The 20671-nt window shown below is 46.1% G+C and overlaps 1 protein-coding gene across 1 annotated transcript in view; it reads right to left on the reverse strand.

Moving 5' to 3' along the window:
* Window positions 1-20671, reverse strand: part of Alg7 (Alg7 dolichyl-phosphate N-acetylglucosaminephosphotransferase) — a 34348-nt gene that overhangs the window by 8746 nt on the left and 4931 nt on the right. The window contains exons 3-6 of the mRNA XM_077668848.1: window positions 18921-19134; window positions 16545-16691; window positions 5875-5959; window positions 1237-1425 (exon numbers count right to left, since the gene is read on the reverse strand). Coding sequence (XP_077524974.1) covers window positions 1237-1425; window positions 5875-5959; window positions 16545-16691; window positions 18921-19134 — 635 coding nt within the window. The remainder of the gene's footprint in view (window positions 1-1236; window positions 1426-5874; window positions 5960-16544; window positions 16692-18920; window positions 19135-20671) is intronic.

Below are 20671 nucleotides of genomic sequence, written 5' to 3' on the forward strand. Positions count from 1 at the left end.
TTCTACGAAGAGTTTCCAACGTGCCATCCCATGTCAACTAGGTGATACTGAGCATTTCAACAATTACAACCCTCCCTTTTTGCTGCGCTTTTTTACATTGAGAACCACGCCGACCACGCTCCATTACCACATTACGAAACTACAGGAAGTGGCTCGTGCAGCGCATTCTGGTAAATTTAAGAATGCAGAATCCTGAAGCGATTAATGTGCGGCAGCCAGCCGAAATGCTCACAGGAGCTTGATGGAGTGTGAAACCAGCAACGATAGTGAGTTGCTGGCAAAAAGCAGGTCTGCATGCAGCAAACTGGACTGCTGTGGACACCAATCTCTTAAGCATGGCACTGATGAAGAAAACAGTGAGCCAGGTGGCTGACCGGAATTTCCAGAAGAATACTAGGTGCAGATAGCCCTTTGTCTTTTGAAGAGTATGCCGCCTGTGACACCCTGGGGAAGACAAATGCTGCACTCACTACGGAAGATACTATGGAGAGTTCATTACCTGAAGAAGGCGAAGATGATAAAGATTCGACCAGTCATGATGAAGTGCCAAAAATATCTGCCAAAGAAGCACTAATCGCCCTGGAAAAAGTTAAAGCCTTTGCTGCCCAGCAGACCGCTATGCCGGAGAAGGTCCACGAGTGCTTAGACACAGTGCTTCAGTTCACAGCTGCTGCAGTCCTAAGTGGGAAAGTGCAGCAGAAGATTACAGCGTTCTTTGCAAGGTTCTAATTAGCGGAACTTGAGCATAGTGACAAATAAATGGGTTGATGTACGATTTGACCACCAGATTTTTTTTTTTATCTAATGGCAACAAGCTGCCCCACACTTATTTCAGGTGAGTGAACTTTCACTTTAATAAACTTTTGCCTGGGGTCCCTTGAAGTTTGTTCAAGTGAAGTTTCTGTGTATTACAAACACAATCACTTCTGAGAAGACCGATATCAATTTTGTGGAATAAGTGTGATGAGCCTACCTACCGCTGCCTGTTTTTTCACTTGCGTGTTCCTATCCATGAATTTTTCATGTAATTAGTAAATGACTGCAGCATTAGCTATGCCATCCGTTCAGTTTAGTCAGCTTATAACATACATTCCACACACACAGAAACTTCATTCACCCGCCCACTATTGTGCAATAATACGCTGGCACTGTATCTCGTGCTTTCAGTGCCATCAAGTTTTATGGCAACTTGCTTAACTATGACCCTGTCATGTCAGAAGGAAGTCAATGAGGTACCTCGGTAATCGGTGCCTTGGGCACGGCACAAGGTGGAAGAGTTGGGGCACGCTGTACAGGAAGTTGAACACTTGGGGCAAGAAGAAGAGCAGCATGGTCTTGCTAAAGTGGCCCAGGATGCCAACCACCGCAAAGGTCATGCCCGCAAAGTAGCAGAATGTGTCACCCACAAAAACCTGCGATGGGTACCTGCAGTAAAGAAAAGATCACCAGATGTTCAAGCTGTACAAAACTGCACAGTTTAAATACCATGCAGCTGGCAGTGACACACCATTGGCTTAGGGCAGTGTTCAAATTGCCTCCATAGTGTTCATTTTAGACACCCTAAGTAGCACTGGGCCTTAGCTCCCAAACGCCTGTTCGCACAACGATGCGTGCAGGCATGCCAGACTTTCCCACTGCTTGCGACAACAAAATGCACCTGAGCAGAAGGGAACTGCACAAGTCTAAATTCCTCATGCAAGAGCAGCACAAGCATGTGCATGATTGCAGCAGTGATGCCTACACAAGCTGCCCCCGTCAGTCTTGAGCTCTACATGAGCGTCACTGCTGGTTTTGTTGGCCAGTACACTGGCAGCAAGCCTTAAAATAGAAATAGCTGTGAGACCAGAAGCCCTCTCACTTTTAACTCTGTTTAGCTCAGTTCAGTTAGCTGGCTAAGGAAGCTTTCTTGGGTTCAGGCTGGCTTCAGAGAAAACATATGCCGGTAAGCCCGGCTGCAGGCTTTCAGGTCAATTTCAATGCTCTAGCTTGCAGCATGGTACAGGGCAGCTCAACACCAAGACGGAAACACCTCTGAAATTTTTTGTTGCCTTTTTAGTTTGCTGACAAGCAAAGTATACCTTTTGCAAAACACCGATTCCTTGTGCACTACCCACAGCAGCATTTTCTGCTGGCAGTCTCTGCAAAGCCAACTGTCACATTTTGTTATGCCTTCAGGCATGTGCCATTCCATGCCTTTTATGCGCCATAATGAATCTTCTGCTGACCCCCTTGAGCAAAATGACATGCTGACCCAGGTACACCAAAAGCCTTGCTGGCTAGATATGCGCAGTTGTCTATTATTACGACTTATTACATTCCATTTCCCTGTATGGGAAATTTAAGTGATACCTGCCAGTTATATTCAGGCCAACCTACTCCCATTCCGTGCATTAGCCACTGGTAATGCGGCCAGTTACCTTTACTGGCCACAGTAAGCGACCAGCCTGTGCAAATCTTAACTGTTAGCCAACATGCTCTAGAGCCTTTCCAGTACAAAAATCTCATGCCAGCCCAGCGCACTCACCATCAGGGGTACAGTAGTGGCATGCATTGCAGGCAATAAAACACAGAGGTAAAACGATGAGCAAGCAAAAATGACAGTAATATGAGCAATGCTAAATTTCCAGCTTTGCTGAATTTGTTGGTTATTTTTCAGTGCAGCTGCAGTTCAGCTATTAGTGTTCCTACTTTGCTTTGTTGTAACATAGCTTATTTGCATCTACTGTCAGCACCAAGTGAAACGCAAAAAGGATAACTGTAGTGCAAAAACAATAACACAAAAATATTAGCTGCTGGAGAAGAAATACAGGCCAGATTTGTTACCACTTCCACAACAGCCTTTGCAACATAGAAGAGAATATCAAATGAGCTAGTGTTCAGAGACTCAGATCTTTTCACTTTGTTGTTAGCTTAACTGTCTTGTTCGCACTTCATTCATTCATTCATTCATTCATATTTTTTATTCGTACACCGGAGTGTACAGGAGGCCAAGGTAAAAGCCGTTCTACGACAGCTTGAGGGGTCCCTGGCCCCCAAATAGTGGCAGCAGAAAGCATAAACACATCAAGAAGAAAAGATTACAGCCTTATGCTACTTGTATGTGAGCATGTGCAAACATAGAAATATTATACAGAGACTATACAGAGAGATTATATACACAGAGATTATACAGAGAGGATCTATGAAGTACATACATGTATGCACAAAAAACAAGAACAGAAACATCCATGATGACAATCAGTTTGTAAATAGCTGTTTAAACTCAGACAGGATTAATTTCACAAGATCAGTGCGTTGTCTATTGTATTGCAACCGGTGGTACATGCATTTTTGTTACAATTTGTACTGACAGTAAGGAAACTAGCCGTTGGACCCCTTTCAACAAACTGCGTCATCAATTACTGGTTGGTATTACTAAATGGCATGTTTTGTTAAGCTCACTCCACAGATAGCAAAAAAAAACTCATAAATGCACTGCTTTTATCACTGTAAAGTGCTGCTATGCAGAACACTTGCCACCAAACAGTCTGCCTGTTTCAAAAGAGTATAGAACAAAAATCTAGCTGCATCTACTACCTTTGCAGAGAAACTACAGCCATGGTATGCGTCACATTAGTTGCACTCAGAAAACTGACAGCAAATTTTCGTGATTCTTTGCAGTTCGAAACACATCTCAAAGCCCTTCCCTCTACTCGTAATATGCATATGCTGAAACTCCCAGCTGCCTCTAAGAGCGTGTAAGAAGCAGAAATATCATTACGAAGTATGGATCAAGGACAGCAATTTTGGAGGAGCAGAAAATAGGAATTTAAGAGGCAACCTTGCACGCTTTTATTCACATGGGAGGTTTGGACAGCTTCAGACAATGTTAACAACTGAATGGATTTCACAAGTAAAGCCAATGTTAAAGCTCCTCAAGAGCCACCTCACTAAAAATCTATGGAACTGATAATGAAAGTCTGCTTCCTGCCACAGCTCATTCAAAACACCTCGAGAAGGCACCGACACCACTTTGAGCAATAAATGAAGGCTGACAAGGCCCTGCTCTATGTGGACCTGCTTCAACTGCAGTGAGACACATGTGAAAAGGGTGCATACGTATTTCAGTGCCTACTATATCAGTTGGTGACGGCATGGCTTTGGGGATGCTCTCTAGTAATCTGGCTACTTGCTAACACGTAGTGTTTAGAAATACATTCCATCCTGCTTCGATAATCCCATTATGTGCTAACAGTTTAAATTTCACTTATAACAATTTATGTCAGCACATTTTCGATTTTGTCTAAGTCTTGTGAAAGTACCTTATATGTACAAACATGCCGCTGCCGCAAATATAATCCCAGGAGGGAGTTTCAATTCATATGAAAGCGAAGCTTCACATGCACATGGAATTGTCTTCCGCAGCCTCCGTATCATTCAAAACGCAATAGTTAAGAAATACACATGGCACAGTCAAGCGAGGCAAAACACATACACCCAGTGCTGCTATGCCTCCACTTCTTGCCACTGCTGCACCATGCTTCATGCTGCCCAGTGCTGCGACCATTGTTACTTTCTTTCCATTCCATCAGCTCACAACTCTTTTACTGCCTTCCCTACCTCAATGGTCTGCGCAGCCTTGAATAGCTTTTTTTTCTTCTTCGGTGCACAGCTGTGCTTTACCTCAAGGCCCCCAAGGCATTCAAAAAATTGGCTTCTCCTCGCAGCTCACGACCCTGGTGACTAAACAATCTCAAAAAGCGTCAATTTAATGGCTTCAATATATGTTTGCCTTGTCTCTCAACCATGCGATTTGTCTGTTGCTCTAAGACGTCCTTGACCATGTGCATGCTGTGATGTTATCATTCCACGGGAAGTATGGTACCATTGCCAAACGCTCTTTATTATATATAACCATTCGTTTATTAAAGGACAGTAGACATGAAATTTTAGTTGCATGTTTTCTTCTTTCAAATGATGCGTTAGACATTAGAATAATTACATAACTGAGTGGCGTTCGCCTATGAACGCTAAATAATTTATAACTGAATTTCTTCTTGATGCTGTTTCGGTTTCATGAACCGAACAATGGCTATGACGTTTAGTTGATGCTTAACTCACGTGAGGCATTAAAAAAACTGCAATATAATCACTGATACGTAGTTTTATTTCACTGCAACACTTAAGCCAGCTTGCTTCAAGAGCTGGAATGACAACAAATGGCGGGTCAGCAGTTATAATGCCGTATTTCTCATGCCTCGCATGAACTAAACATCACACATTGTAGTCATCGTTCGGTTGATGAAATGAAAATAGTATCAAGAAGAAACTGAATTATAAATATTTAGCAATTGTAAGCAAAGACCATGGGGTACTCTACATATATCAATGTCTAACGCATCATTTGAAAGAAGAAAACTCACAAGCAAAATTTGGTGCCTATACACTTTAACAATATCTTCATTAAAACGAAAATAGAAGGCATAATCATCTATGGAAGGCGAAATGGGACCGCAATTTCACTTTACTATATGCGAGTTATGATATCTGAGTTAACTATAGCTGGATTCTACTGCACCTTTGTTGTCAGGTAACCACAAGGGCAGTACACCATGTCCCTCCTTGCAACTGTACCTAGGCTTTGTAGCAACCATTAACAGACTATTCTATACACGTTCTCTGTGTTTGCAGATGAGAACCATGGTTTGTTTTGCATTTTATCTGCAATTTTCTGCAGCAGTCTTTGCAACAATTGTATAACAGCTAGCCCATGCCACAACCCTTTTTAAACAATGACATTGTCATTTACATATATAATTTAAGGCGTAACAATTAACTGTCGTTAACAAAGTAATCAGAAACAAGCAGAGGCAGTGTGCATAAATATGCACTCACCAGTTGTACCTGAGGAGACCCAATGTAGTCATTAAAAAAGGAGGCATCAGGTAAAGTGAAAAGAGGTGGTTTTTCCAGCAGTCACCTAAAAACCAAAGAGACCGCAATGCAACAGCAGTTCAGAATCTAGAGCAGAACCTACAATTTACAAAAAAAGTAAGCACAGCTTATCAGCAACAAACAAGCAGCTAGCACAAGTGAGAGTCTAGTACATACTGACACATATGCCTGGTGCTGATATATCAACTTAGCATAAGGGTAAGCTAATTATACCTATTACAAAAGAGACGACACAAGACGACAAACGTAAACTTTCAACTAAAATTTATTTTCACCAGTGAGTGTTTTTATAAGCTACTTACCTAGACACAAAATGAAGGAAATGAAGACGAGGAAAAAGCCAAGAATATATCAAGAGACACTCTCCAAGCATTCCTCTACTGAGATGCCTTTTGTTATCCTGAACCTCTAAGTGCATAACAGTGTGTTTATGCATTTGTTTTTACATATTAGCCTACTGCTAACTCAACCACCACCTCTAAGCTGCTTTCATTTTAGTCATTATTAAAGTGATAATTCACGAGAATAAATAAAAGTTGACCTGTATCAATATGGTGTGAAGGGCCGCATACGGGAGGCCCAGGCATTGCTGAGAAGAACTAACCCGGTGACCAGTGCCCAAGACATTTTGCCTGCCTTCAAATTTATCGACCGAGACATGTCGGCGAAGACGGCGGTGGGGAATGTGGCAAGCGATGCAGAAGACAGACGTGCAATGACAGCCAGACAGCTAAAGAGGACAGGCTGCGCGCGGTGCCGCATGCAATTGCAGTCCTCCCTGCGGTTTGTGCGGTGCTCCACTCCCCTCACCAACGCATGCAAACGGGTTCGTTAGTGCGTTTGTGTGTGCAGGCCAACGGGCGACCTTACTAGCAGCGGACACGACAGGCTGCGTAACGGCTCGAGGTGGCGGAGGAGGTCGACGGCTGGCACGAGACAGGCTGCCAGCAGAGGAGGCGAGACTGACTGCAGAGAAGCATTGCCCTCCGAGGGACACCTGATCCCCTTCGACGCATCCCCAACGAGGCCATCAGCCTTCCCGTCGTAACGGCCGCGGGTTCCTAGAAGTTTGGCGGGTGCCCTTGGTCGGCTGCATGAGCAGCGACGATGAAAAACTGTTGGGTGAAGACTACCCAGAGAGAGAGAGAGAAAGAGAAAGGGAATCTCCGGAGAGATGCGGCGGAGGCAGCGGAGACAAAGAAGAGGAGTCGAGCAGAGACGGGCGAGGCAAACGGACGCAATATCGCGTTGGTCCATAGTCAGCGAGGCCGGATCTCAGCGTCCGCAGCAAACTGACCGTCAGCCGAAACGCCCAAGAGTCCTGTGGCCTCGACCCATCACAGCACTGCCAGCCGAGACGCTGGGAAGGGAGGCAGACCACAGGAGAGCCAAAGCAGCCGTGGCCCACAGATGCGAGATGACTGGAGTGGAGCCCCGGTCTGCCGGACTGACAACCAGAGGCTCCTAAAAGCCAGCGGTGAGCGGACCACCAGTTTCGCCTCCAGGCAGAGAAGAATAAACATCGTTCTGTCGGGTTACCGCCTTGTTGGCTCGATTCTCCTCGTTTCAGCAGGACCCGTAGATAGCAACAAATTAGGTCCCGTTGTGACTGACGCCCCCCCCCCAAAGGCGGGAACGTCACAAGTGGTGGCAGCAGTGGAATTTTGCTGAAGTTGTGGTGCGAGACATCTACCCTTGCACCCGAGGAGAAAGGGGCCAACATGTCGCTACCGCAATCACAGAATGCTCACGACGGAACGTTAGGAGCTAGTGCACTAATGCTGGGCGGTATGATTCCGACATTCACAGGGGACGACACGGGTCCCAAAATCAGGAACTTTCTTCAAATTTTAGAAAAGGTGGCGAACTTGGGAGGATGGCAGGAAAAAGAAACGACTGGTATGGCGCGGTGCAAAATGGTCGCGGCGGCTCAGGATTTCGCATGGAGATATGAGGAGGTGGCTAGCGCTGCCACATACAAATCTTTCAAAGCGCTCGCATTGAAGCGTTTTGATAACGAACCGACGAGCACAAAAGTTTAAAAGTTCTTGAACGTGCGCCAGAACTTTAGTGAAGATGTACGCTCTTTCGTGAGCCGTTTGAAGAGACTCGGGGCGGAGACCTTGAGAGATGTTGATGGCGAGGACACATCGAAGAAAAGTGCAAGATACGATATCCTAGATGAACAACTTCTCTCTCAATTCCTTACTGGCCTTCGTGACCCAGTCCGGCGGTTCGCTCTGTCGCGAGACCCCAAAAACGCTTCCGACGCTGTGGAAGTGGCGGCTAGGGAGGAGGAAATTGAGGACTTCCCGTACACGCGCTGCAGCTGTCAGACAGCTTGAAGACTTGGGGGAGCAGGGCGGACTTGGCTTGCGTTTGGAACACCTAGAAAGACTCCTAAAGGAAAACCTCCGAATACGCAACTAACCCGAATCGAATGGGGAGCCCCGCCAGCGCGATGACTTCCGTCGTCAACCAGGGCGAACGGAGGCAGTGCAATGCAGTTGTGAATCTGTGTCGGGAGACGAGCCCGATAGTCGAGTGCAAGGTGGCAGGAAGCTCTGTGAAATGTCTCGTGGACACAGGTTCCAAAGTCAGCCTGTTAAAGCGCAGCGGACTGACAGGTATAAACTCAAACTGGGAGAATGTGTTCGAAAGGTGCGAGAGCCAGGTAACCCTTATCGGCATTACCGGAGACCGCATAGGCATGTTCGGCGTCTACCTAATGCCTTTGGCACTTGGAAGCCACTCGTTCATTAGCAGTTTTTTTGTGTGCGACGACAGTGTCATGCTGCCTATGGCCGGCATCATCGGACAGGACATCTTAAGAGACCAACGGATCGACATGTTGTTCAGCCAGGGCATAATTCAGGTAGCCGGAGCTTATATCCCGATCGATAACTGGGCGCGCGGTGGACCCGCGATACGGGATAACGCGTGCGGTGGGCCCAAAGGGAGCATATCCGTCGCGCTGATCGACACTACAGTGCTTCCGGCGATGAGTGAGTACCTTCTGGACTGTAGACCTTTGTCGCCCGTATCAAGCAGACAGATGAAGGTGATAGAGGTGTCTCGACTAGAGGTAAATGAACTTGTGGGAGTGCCCGCCCTAATTATAACACGCGAAGATGAGCCTATCCCCGTCAGGGTGGGCAACCTAACCCTTTAGGACATACGCCTCGGGAAAAACAAGCTACTCGGGGATTTTGTAGATGTGGAGGTGGACGAGCCGATTCTAAACGTTAACTTTAATGAAACAGCAGGTGCGCGGCATAATCTGCTGAGGATGTTTGAGCTCTCACACATTGAGGAACCACAGAGGATCGAGATCAAAAGTCTGATTTTGGAGAATAGCTCAATATTCTCAACCAGCAGAACCGACCTCGGGCTTTGCCAGGCCATTAAGCAGAGGATACCCAGTGGGGACGCTCCCCATGTCTAAGCGTCCCCCTGTCTACCGCCGAGCCTATAGGATCCCTTTCGCAAAAAGGGAGGAGATGGAAACACAAATAGAAGACTTGCTTAGGGCCGGCGTCATCGAGCATTCTACGTCACCGTGGGGCGCACCAGCCTTACTGGTGGCGAACCCGATGGAAGCTACCGTTTCGTGGTGGACTATACAGACATTAATAAGGTCACTAGGGTGGACCCCTATCCGTTGCCAAACATCCACGAGACCCTGTCGCAGCTCGGGAAAGCGAAGTATTCCACTGTTAAGGACATGACGAGTGGATACTGGCAGATAGAGATGGATCCCTGAGACAAAGAAAAAACAGCTTTCAACACTCCTTTCGGGCACTACGAATGGAACCGTATGCCGATGGGACTCGTAAACAGCGCGGCAGTATGGCAGAGAACGGCTGGCGTCATACTCGCTGGGCTACTGGGCAAGCTTTGTCATGTGTACCTCGATGACATCATTACTTACAGCGAGTCCTTTGAGAGCCACTTGCGGGATGTGAAGCACGTGTTCAGTCTTATTAGCAAGGCGGGCCTTAAGCTGAAATCGGCCAAGTGCCAGTTCTTGAAACCACAGGTTAAGTACCTGGGACATGTTGTTTCGGCCACAGGTGTCCGGCCTGATCCACAGAAGTTGGAGTGTGTGAGGAGTTTTCCGCGACCGAAGAGCAATACCAAAGTCCGCCAGTTCCTTGGTCTTGCCACTCATTATAGGCGTCACATTCCCAATTTCGCAGCAGTAGCCAAGCCACTGACCGCACTAACAAGCAAACAACCTTTTCTGTGGTCTTCTCAGGCTGAGAGAGCTTTTCAGGAACTAAAGGACAAACTTGTGGAAGCACCTGTTCTTCGCTTCCCAGATTTCAGCCAACCATTCAAACTAGCCACTGATGCATCTAAGCATGCCCTCGGCGCAGTCTTGCCACAGATGCACGACGGCGAGGAACATCCGGTAGCTTACGCGAGTAGACAGCTGTACGCGGCTGAGCAGAACTACAGTGCAACCGAGCAAGAATGCCTAGCAGTGGTGTGGGGAGTGCCCCACTTTCGTTACTACCTCTTCGGATGCCCTTTCAAAATTATCACCGACTGTCAACTGCTGAAATGGCTAATGAATGTCAGAGACCCGAACTCTAGACTTGCCCGCTGGAACTTGCTGCTACAGGAATATAGCTTTGAAGTCCTTCATCGCCCGGGGAAGACAAATCAGAACAGTGATGCGCTCAGCCACTCTGCCGTAACTCGCGTACCTGAGTTTTTCCCCTCGGTGGAGTGGGCCCATCTACACGATGAGCAGAGGAGGGACCTGTCAATTAGAAAAATTGTAGATAAGTGTGAGAACTCAGAGGGAAAGGAAGCTGGCCGATATTGCCTGGATCAGCAAGGTATTTTAAGGTTCAAGGAGAGGGCACACGACACGGGTCAGAGCGTTGTTCCGTCCTCTATGAGAGGGGAAATCCTGCTGCTGCATCACGACATACCCAGCGCGGGCCACCTAGGTTTCCGAAAGACCCGTCAGAGGGTCAGCAAAGAGTATTTGTGGCCTGTCATGAGGAAGGACATCGCTCAATATTGTAGGAACTGCGAATCCTGCACGCTTTGAAAAATCCCGAAAGGAAAGAAACCCGCTCCACTGCAGGTTCTTCAGGACGTACACAGACTGTTTGAGAGGACTGCCATGGATATCGTAGGGCCTTTGCCGAGCACAACTTCCGGCAAGCGCTAAATTCTCGTATTTGTGGATCACCTGACGCGGTATGCCGAAACATTCTGGAGAACCAAAGGCTGAGACTGCGGCGAGGGCACTTGTCGAAGGCGTGGTATTGCGTCACGGAGTTCTTTCACAGCTACTCACTGACCAAGGGACTAATTTCACCGGAATGATGATGTAAACTGTTTACCGCTTGCTGGGCATCAAAAAACTCCAGGCGACAGCCTACCACCCTGAATACAACGTTGCTCCTCGGGGCCGCATACGAGGAACCGAAAGGCCGCTATGGCACCCCAGACGACTACCGGGCTGAGCTCGCGCAAAGATTAAGTGACGCACACAAGACAGCAAGAGAGGCCCTCCGTTCGGCTGCAGAGTCACAAGTAAGGCGTCTGGAAAGCGCTAGCAGGGAGGCAAATTTCAAGTCAGGCGATTGAGTGTATCTGCGCGCTGGGGTCCCAATAAAGCGGCTCGCGAGAAAGCTGTCGCCACAGTGGGTCGACCCATATCGAATAGTGGAGAGCCTGTCCAACGTTACCGCTCGCATCCGCCACACCCAGTCTGGAGGCGAGAAGATAGTCCACGTTAATAGGCTGCGTCATGCCGGAGGTGCCGAAGCCTCCCCCAGTGCGCTAGGAAGTTCGGCGCGACCACGCCTGACGGTGAATTCCGGGTCTACGCCACTCAATGTCTCCGAAAATGGTTTGCAGAGCGTCCTACCAGATGTATTGTTCGAGCTCGCCAATCAAGATGAAACTCGCGCTTCGATGAAACCTCCGCCAACCCACGACTACGTCCTAAGAAGTCGCGGGCCGCCTATATACCCTCCATAATCACTTATAAACTCTCTAATATGTTTTGGCAATTTAGCATATTCCTACGAGCTGCTGCGATTTTTTTTTTTTTGATGCTAATAGAATGGGAAGAGCATTTCCTTTTACCTGCTCCCATGGCTTTTCTGTGGTTGCGTGTTTTACGTGAAGGGCAGAGTTTTTCACAGTGTGAAATTTACTCCCCTGCCCGGGATGGACTGAGTGTCTGCTCACATTGTGCCGTGCCATGCAACTGGTGCCACTTGTGCGCGAGGACGATGTTTAGCGGTTTTGCCGTACTCACACTGTGGCTGTGGCTGAAAGATTGAGTTGCGAACATTGCTACGTACTGCCGGTTGTGAAAGTGAGGTGTCCACGAATTTTTCGCAGAAAATTTTCTTGTAAGAAGAGGGGGTCGTGAAGGGCCGCATGCGGGAGGCCCAGGCATTGCTGAAAAGAACTAACCCGGTGACCAGTGCCCAAGACATTTTGCCTGCCTTCAAATTTATCGACCCAGACATGTCGGCAAAGACGGTGGTGGGGAATACGGCGGGCGATGCAGAAAACAGACGTGCAAAGACAGCCAGACAGCTGCGCGCAGTGCCGAACGCAACCGCAGTCTTCCCCGCGGTTTGTGCGGTGCTCCACTACCCCCCCCCCCGCGCGCGCAGACGGGTCCGTTAGTGCGTTTGTGTGTGCAGGCCGACGGGCGACCTTACTAGCAGGGGACACGACAGGCTGCGTAACGGCTCGAGGTGGCGGAGGAGGTCGGCGGCTGGCACCAGACGGGCTGCCAGCAGAGGAGGCGAGACTGACTGCAGAGAAGCATTGCCCTCCGAGGGACACCTGATCCCCTTCAACCCATCCCCAACGAGGCCATCGGCCTTCCCGTCGTAACGGCCGCGGGTTCCTAGAAGTTTGGCGGGTGCCCTTGGTCGGCTGCATGAACAGCGACGACGAAAAACTGTTGGGTGAAGACTACCCAGAGAGAGAGAGAGAAAGAGAATCTCCGGAGAGACGCGACGGGGGCAGCGGAGACAAAGAAGAGGAGTCGAGCAGAGACGGGCGAGGCAAACGGACGCAATATCGCGTTGGTCCATAGTCAGCGAGGCCGGATCTCAGCGTCCGCAGCAAACTGACCGTCAGTCGAAACGCCCAAGAGTTCTGTGGCCTCGACCCATCATAGTACTGCCAGCCGAGACGCCGGGAAGAGAGACAGACCACAGGAGAGCCGAAGCAGCAGCAGCCCACCGTCGTGAGATGATTGTAGTGGAGCCCCGATCTACCGGACCGACAACCAGAGGCTCCTAAAAGCCAGCGGTGAGTGGACCACCAGTTTCGCCTCTAGGCAGAGAGCAATGAATATTGTTTTGTCGGGCTACCGCCTTGTTGACTCAATTTTCCTCACGTCAGCAGGACCCGTAGATAGCAACAAATTAACAAATTAGGTTGCTTTGTGACTGACTGCCCCCCCCCCCCCACCACGAAAGGTGGGAACATCACAATGGCACCGCATTCTAATCAGAAAGAAAATTCACTCTCACCAAAAACGAACCTTTTAAAAGCTCGAAAAGACAAAAAAAAAAATATGTGTCACTATCACCGGCTAATTTCAGAAGAAAAATGCATGTGTCGACACCGATTTTTGGGCACGGATCCCAAAGGCTATGCTACACGGTCATTTGCTTCGGAACAGCAGCAACCCATCCTTGTCAGTAAGAACGTTACAGTTTTAATCGACTGGATACAAGGTTTTTCAATCTAATATTCCAGCTGATAAATGTGTCTCTTGCTGCTGGACAAATGTCAAAAGGGCAAGAAATAGCCAGAGAATTAATATTTACCGAGAACAATAATTTGATGGAGTTGTCCTCAGCGTCCCTTTAAACAGGTGCAGCTCTCAGTCAGTACAATGGCCATCACCATCATTATAACTTCTTAATAAAACAGAACCGTCTTCACAGCCATACAATTGTCATACGGGTTTGTTTCTTCTCTTTCGAAGTACTTCAACAGCTGAACCTTTCTCCCACCCGCTTACAATTTGCAAAATTAGTTGTCAACAGTATTGCTAGGCACCCATTAAAATAACTGCCTGCACCTTTAATGTAGAGCAGAAAGGGTGCTGAAGCAGACCCGCAGCTTGTGAAAGTTGGTCGGGCACATTAGCTGGGAGAAATGCAGCTTGTCAAACAATAGTACTGAGCACAAAATATGTGAACTAGTACCATCCGAGAAGGAAAAATGATAATGGTAATGTTAAAAGGCAGGAAGAGAGCAGAGGGGGGTGAAAGAACAAACACAAGTTATTAACGTCCCAGCTGAAATCGAGAAAACAGTCACCGACAGGACATTTAATGCAAAGAACTCACAACCAGTGGTGGTTAAGGGCAACCATCTGTATTCCAATCGAAGGTAAGCGTAGCAAGGGGTGAAAGAGAGTCAGGTTAGCAGATGAGATTAAGAAGGCTGCAGGGAAAGGGTTGCCATAGATGGCACAGGACAGGGTTAATTGCAGGTCAGTGGCAGAGGCCTCTGTCATGCAGTAGACATATGCTTTATCTCACAAGTAGTTTGCAGCACCGTAGATATTATGGCGACCTGATCCAATCACGATGGCGTGCACTCCATTCCTCCGCATTTGTATTAGCCGACTGGTGGCTCCATCTCAGGGAAGGAAAGAGTACCAGCAGTCAGCTACTCTTATTTTCACAGCAAGTGGCACTTGGTCTCTCTTAAGCTTCTTTGTTTCTTTTTTTTTTCAATGCAGTGATTCGATGCAATGCGAATCAAGGACTTGCAGGGCTAACTGCTTCGCTTAATTGTAGAAACAGTGCAATTTCAACGAACGGTGCGAACGAGGCACGAGCGACATGGCAGGCACCATGTTTGCAAATGGCGGCGCACCAATTCCTAGCAGTTCTCTGCAGAATTATGTCCGTGCGGGCTTTCTCTGTTAATTTATCCAGTGATTCAAACGCTAGCTGTATCTGAAAAACAGGAGCCCTAACTAAGAAGTCAATAACTGCATTTATTGTTCAAAAATAGTTCTACACTGTACAGATATCCCGGGGACTAATTGTTGTGCTCCTACAGCCGATTGGACGAGAGAGCTGCAGGTTCTATGCTGCTGCAAACTACTTGTGAGATGGAGTATAGACACGTCGATGATGACCATCATTATCATCATGGCATGCAGGTGCTGCATACTTGCTCCTTTGTCTGCACCTTTTGCATGCATTTACCTGCACTAAAAGACTGCCGTCATACCACAGCGTGCTTCACCAGCAAAACCAGGAATCAGTTTGCATCAAGCCATTTACAGTAAGGGTAATCTAAGTTTACACTGATCAGAACTGATATCACTGCTTGACCTCTGGTGACCATCTAGCCGAGCTATTTTTATTTCTCGACAAATGCTTTCAAAGCTGTCAAATGTAAAGATCTTATGAAACACAGGGGCTTTTCCCAGAAAGAAAGCAGCTTAAAGATAACGTGCCCGTGACAACTGACTATGCAGTTTCTCGTGCTAAGAGTGATGGTGATTTTGAGACCAGCAAGTTCACAGGTCATGCTTCATGAACTATGTTCAAGAAATAGTAACACTCAGATAATGATAAAATAGTCTGTGGCTAGAAGCCATTTTTTTTCTCATATTAATTTGTGAATGATGAGGACAAAGCAAAAGCAAGAACAGAACCTAAAAACTGAAAGGCGCTTACGCTTCGCCTTTAAGAGTGGAACGCGACAGTGCGTTGCAGCGCTGCCACGGAGTCCATGGAACGTCACCGCCTGTTCAGCGCAATGCCTTGACCGTTGGAAACACCATTGAATGCATTTTTAAATTGTTTCAATTATTAATTGATCAATTACACACTCTAATTTTTATACTAACCATCATCAAACATTGGCATTTTCATTCTGAGCATATTGAAACCTTTGAGCCATCCTTTTCATATTTTTAATTTGTTTAATTAATCAATTAATTAATATGATTTCATTATTGCCACCGCCGATCACACACAAATCAATCATCAATCACTAGAACCACAAATTACCATGACATGATTTTTTTTTATGCAGTCCCCGATTATTTCCGACACGCGGTGCCGACCAATACTATGCAGACGGTTTTTCGAACGAACGAGCTGTATACGCTGTCATGTAAAACAGCACAAGGAAATGCCACTGCGACATGCAATCTAATGACACCATGCATGAAGTCGACTTCAGCCTCACTGGTGTGAACTACACATTTGCTTGTTCCAATTTTTTTTCTCTCTCTCAAGCATGTTACTGTTATTTATAGCAAGCTCATGTTCTTATTAACAGTTTCTTATCCTCAAGTTGTCACTGCAAGTTTCTTGACCAAAAAACAGCTTTCCGTGCCCAACAAAATGGTAATCAATCATTAATTTAACTACCACCTGCCATGGTGGGCAGTTTGCTCACAATCCGGTGGGCAGGTTGTGACGAAGCCACAAGGTCCTGTGACCTAGGGGCCTACCTAGATTGCTTCTCTGGTGATTTTTCGTGGATTTGTCACTCACGGTCAGTGACCTCAATGGCGCCGGATTTTCTGCGACACGGAATTCTTAACACTATCGTGCTAAAACAGCACTTACCAAACAGCTCAATCAAATTAAAAATGATGATGGAGGCAGCAATGACGGCTGACTGGCCTGCTTCAAGCCCATTGATACCGGCAAGAATGTTGATGGCATTTGTGCAGAACACAGCCAGCATACCCATGTAGATGTAGTATAATGGACCTGCAAATCCACAACAGAAACACATGAAAAAAAAAACATCGCAACAAACTTGTATTAAAACACACAAGTTTTAGTTTTAGTTTAGTTTTAATGGTATTTGGATGAAACCCTCAAAGTTGAGTATGTTTCGATTAGGAAATAATTGCCAATTAGCACTGACTGGTTGGTGCTGATCAGTAATTATTCCCTAATTTAAACCTACTACACCTTGAAGGTTTCCTCAAAATACAAAGAATCAACACTATTCCTGCCACGAGTTGCTGATCGATTCAGCCTTGCCTTAATATCTGCTAGCTGTCCTGGTTAGCTTAGTCGGTAGAGTGGTTGGCCCACAGAGATGGTGTTCCCGGGTACAATCCCCAGATTAGACATTTTTATTCAACTGAAAACCTTCCACAAAAGCTGTACAACTTTCCTTTGGAGCTGTTTGGCTGCACTCAGACGGATGTTAGAGTAATTTCTCCCTAAAAGATGTTTTAGTGATTTGTTCAGCTGTATGTTACAGTATGTTTTGACACTGCAAGCATTTTTGTGTGCTGCTGTTGCTCCATCTTCTAGCACATTCCAAAAAAAACAGTATCCCCAATGGGAAAAGTTAAAATTCCAGTGTACGTCTTAAAAGTTGTACAAGAACAATTCTTAATGCAAGTAAAATCGACATCATCATCAGTACGAGTATTATTTGCTACACTAAAAACGGTGGCACTCTGGGAACACTTGTTCATAGAAATAGGGGCACCCACCCATGTGCAGTTTCCTCAAACAAACACTGCAGGTGGATAGTTTCATTTCCAGCCAACAAGCCATTCAGGCCCGTGAAACAAACACGCACCCTCCATCCCATGGCCAATCCAAATGTCAGCGAAAGCCACCGCAAAAAACAATGAGCAAACAGCTGAACCATACCAGAACATCAGGGAAAACTGCAATTTTTCCCCCTCCTCACCCGTGACAAAGCTCAATAGCCGGACTGTCTGGAGACGAGGGCAGACACTAAACACACTCAGTACTTATGTAACACTGCCATCACCTCTCATTTTCCTTACCCTCCCCCTTCTTCCTGGAGTGCTTGGCTTCACTTGGGCTCAGTAGATTATCAGCAGTCCTTAGCAGAGCAAATGCTCCTTTTTAATGGGCCTTAGTGCTGACTCTGAATAGTTTTAACCTCCTCCAGAGTGCCACTAACATAACAGCATGCCAGATAAGCAGCCTAAAGCAAACTAGTATTTAATGTTAGTGCTCTTTTCTGGACATCACGGCAGCCTCAGTACATGACAGTGTATCAAAAGAACTCATTTGGTCACATTGACAGCCGGTCAAAATGTTTTCCAAGCCATGTCCGCAATCAATACTTAGTAAAAGGTGCTTATGTTGCTTATGTATATATAGGGCCTTTCGTTTCAGGTTTTATTTTTGCTCCAGTTTGGGTGTGGGGGGGGGGGGGGGGTAAAAATTAGGAGATACTTTTCGCGCTCAAATTTGGGTGGGAATCTGGTTATACAGAAAAAAGTTCCAAATTTCGTGTTTTTTTTCAGGTAATTTTTTGCAGCGGAAGACAGTTCACTATAACACTTTTTTTTAATCTAGACATAAAATGAACTATTGTGTGCCCATTATTTTATAAACATGGAAATCGTGGGTCCCACTAAAAAATTGCTACAAATAAAAAATTTTTAAAAATCTATTACAGATATTCTGTCATGTATGTATCTTACCGAGAACTCCAGGGGCTGAGAAAGAGCGGCCTGCCTTTATCTGTATAGTGCAAAAACATTTAACCAGCGACGATTTTAAGCATGCAAGGCCCTCCGATCATGGAGTCATTAGCATGGGTAATGCTTCATACAGTGATTCCAGTAAGACGTCTGTAGCCATGGTTTGGTTTGCAATAAGCAGTAGATATCCAAAAATTTTCTTGCGGTGTCCAGCTTATTGAAGTGGAAAATCAACATCATCTACTAGAAGGCTTATTTTTGGTGAGTAATCAGGTTTTACACGATTTTTAAGAAATATATTCAAGACTCAAGGATTTATTACATTGTTCCATCATCACTCACCAACTAGTATGAAACAAATGACTGACACGAATGAGGCAAGTACACAGCCCAGGATGAAAGCCACCACCATCTTTCAATTTTCTTTACAGCTCGATATAAAAGAGGCACTCAATGTTTTTACAATCGACCATATGAGACTGTGTCCACCTAAGAAGGCCTGAAATTAACTGACCCAGCCACAAGTCATTGCCAAGCAGCAAGCGCAACGGCTTGGGCACAATTATGGTTGTGTTGTTAAAAGTCACATAGTAGACGACAAGCAGTGGCAGGGAGGCCAATGTCGGCAGCAGCAGCTTGTCTCTCCATTTGAGATCCAGCACATCATCTGCGAAACCCAGAAGCAGCATGCAGCAGATGGACAGCAATGCTGCCAACAGCTCCACAAACTGCAAGAAAAGAGAAAAAGAACACAAGCGAAATTCGATAAGACTGTAGCCTGTTCGGGTTTTATTTCCTCAAGACATCTACCTCAACAGTGTTTCTCCACGACTTCCACAAGCGTAGAAAGAAATTGAAAATTGACGCACAGTATGCACGGGCAGTTTAAAGCGATTATTCAGGCAAGAGAACAAGGGTGCATGAATTGCGCTGGAGAATATTTACTTATTTAGTCATGACAAGGGCCTCTACAAGCCCATACAAAGGTGGGTTGATGCTACATTAAACAAGATGCAAGCATAAAAGCTTGGGGAAACAAGGAAATAAAAAGGAAAAAAAGACTCGAACCAAGTTTTCAGACTTTTACACAATGCAAAAGAAAAGACAACTAAAACCAACAACAAAATCTCATCTCTGAAATAACAGGAAAAAGATAGAATTGCAGACTTTTTTGAATATATAACACCTCAATCTAATGAGTAATATGATGGCATATGAAATATTCAGAACATCATGGAGTAATGCATTTCATGTCTCTACAGCCTGTGGGGAATAAAAAAAAAAAGTGTCACATTTTTAAGCAATCAGCCTAATAGAATAACCAGCAGATTCATCACTTGATCTGAAATGTAAACTTAAGCAATGTACTCTGCAAATATAAAGCAGGACTGAAAACAAGAAAAGGACACGAAACAGACCAATAAGTGCCTTGTGTTTTTTCTCAGTCTACATGTACGTCTTTACGTTCTCATAACACAGTGCATGAGTTTACATGTCAATCCAGATGACTAATCAAGTAGTCCACATGGAAGCCTTGTTCAATGCTCACCATGTTTTATAGTAGGAGCTCAATAATAAGAAATAAGGTAAAGCAAATTCACACTATTCAATACGAAAATGCCTCTGGACTAAATTCCAGGAGCATATAAGCATCTAAAGTACAGATAAAAACAAACAGCACAATAAAAATGTGGCAATATGTCAAATTTTGGCTCCATCTGCCAGCAGTATTATAATTATCCTTTTCTTTCTTTTCAGGCTTCATTGGACATGTCTACCCAAGCCAGCGTCAATACTTTCGGATACCACAGCAGTGGCCTCGTGGTCTAAGCATCCGCCTCGCAGGCGGGAGATGCGGGGTTCGATCCCCCAGAGCCGCTGGGTGCCCAGTGACGTTGCAATGGGTACAGGCTTTTTCCCTGGCCTAGTGCTCATTTTTTTTTTTAGGGGGGGGTGAAATGCTTGCAGAAATAGGTCTTTGACCCTGCCTTGAGTAGATAAGAAAAAAATTTGCACCACGGTGCTCTTTAACCATAGATGCCATTGCGTTATAAAAATTCATCACCATCATCAATATTTTTACCCATTTTCAAGGTCACCGCAGCGGTGGCCAAGTGGCTGAGCATCCGGCTCGCATGCGGTAGGTGCGGGGTTCGATCCCCAGTGCCGCCGGGTACCCACCGGTGATACAATGGGTACAAGCTTTCCCCTGGTCTGGTGCTCGGCTTATTTAGGGTGAAATGCTTGGGAAATGGGTCTTCGACC

This window comes from Amblyomma americanum, chromosome 6 (assembly GCF_052857255.1).
Source record: "Amblyomma americanum isolate KBUSLIRL-KWMA chromosome 6, ASM5285725v1, whole genome shotgun sequence".
NCBI lineage: Eukaryota > Metazoa > Arthropoda > Arachnida > Ixodida > Ixodidae > Amblyomma > Amblyomma americanum.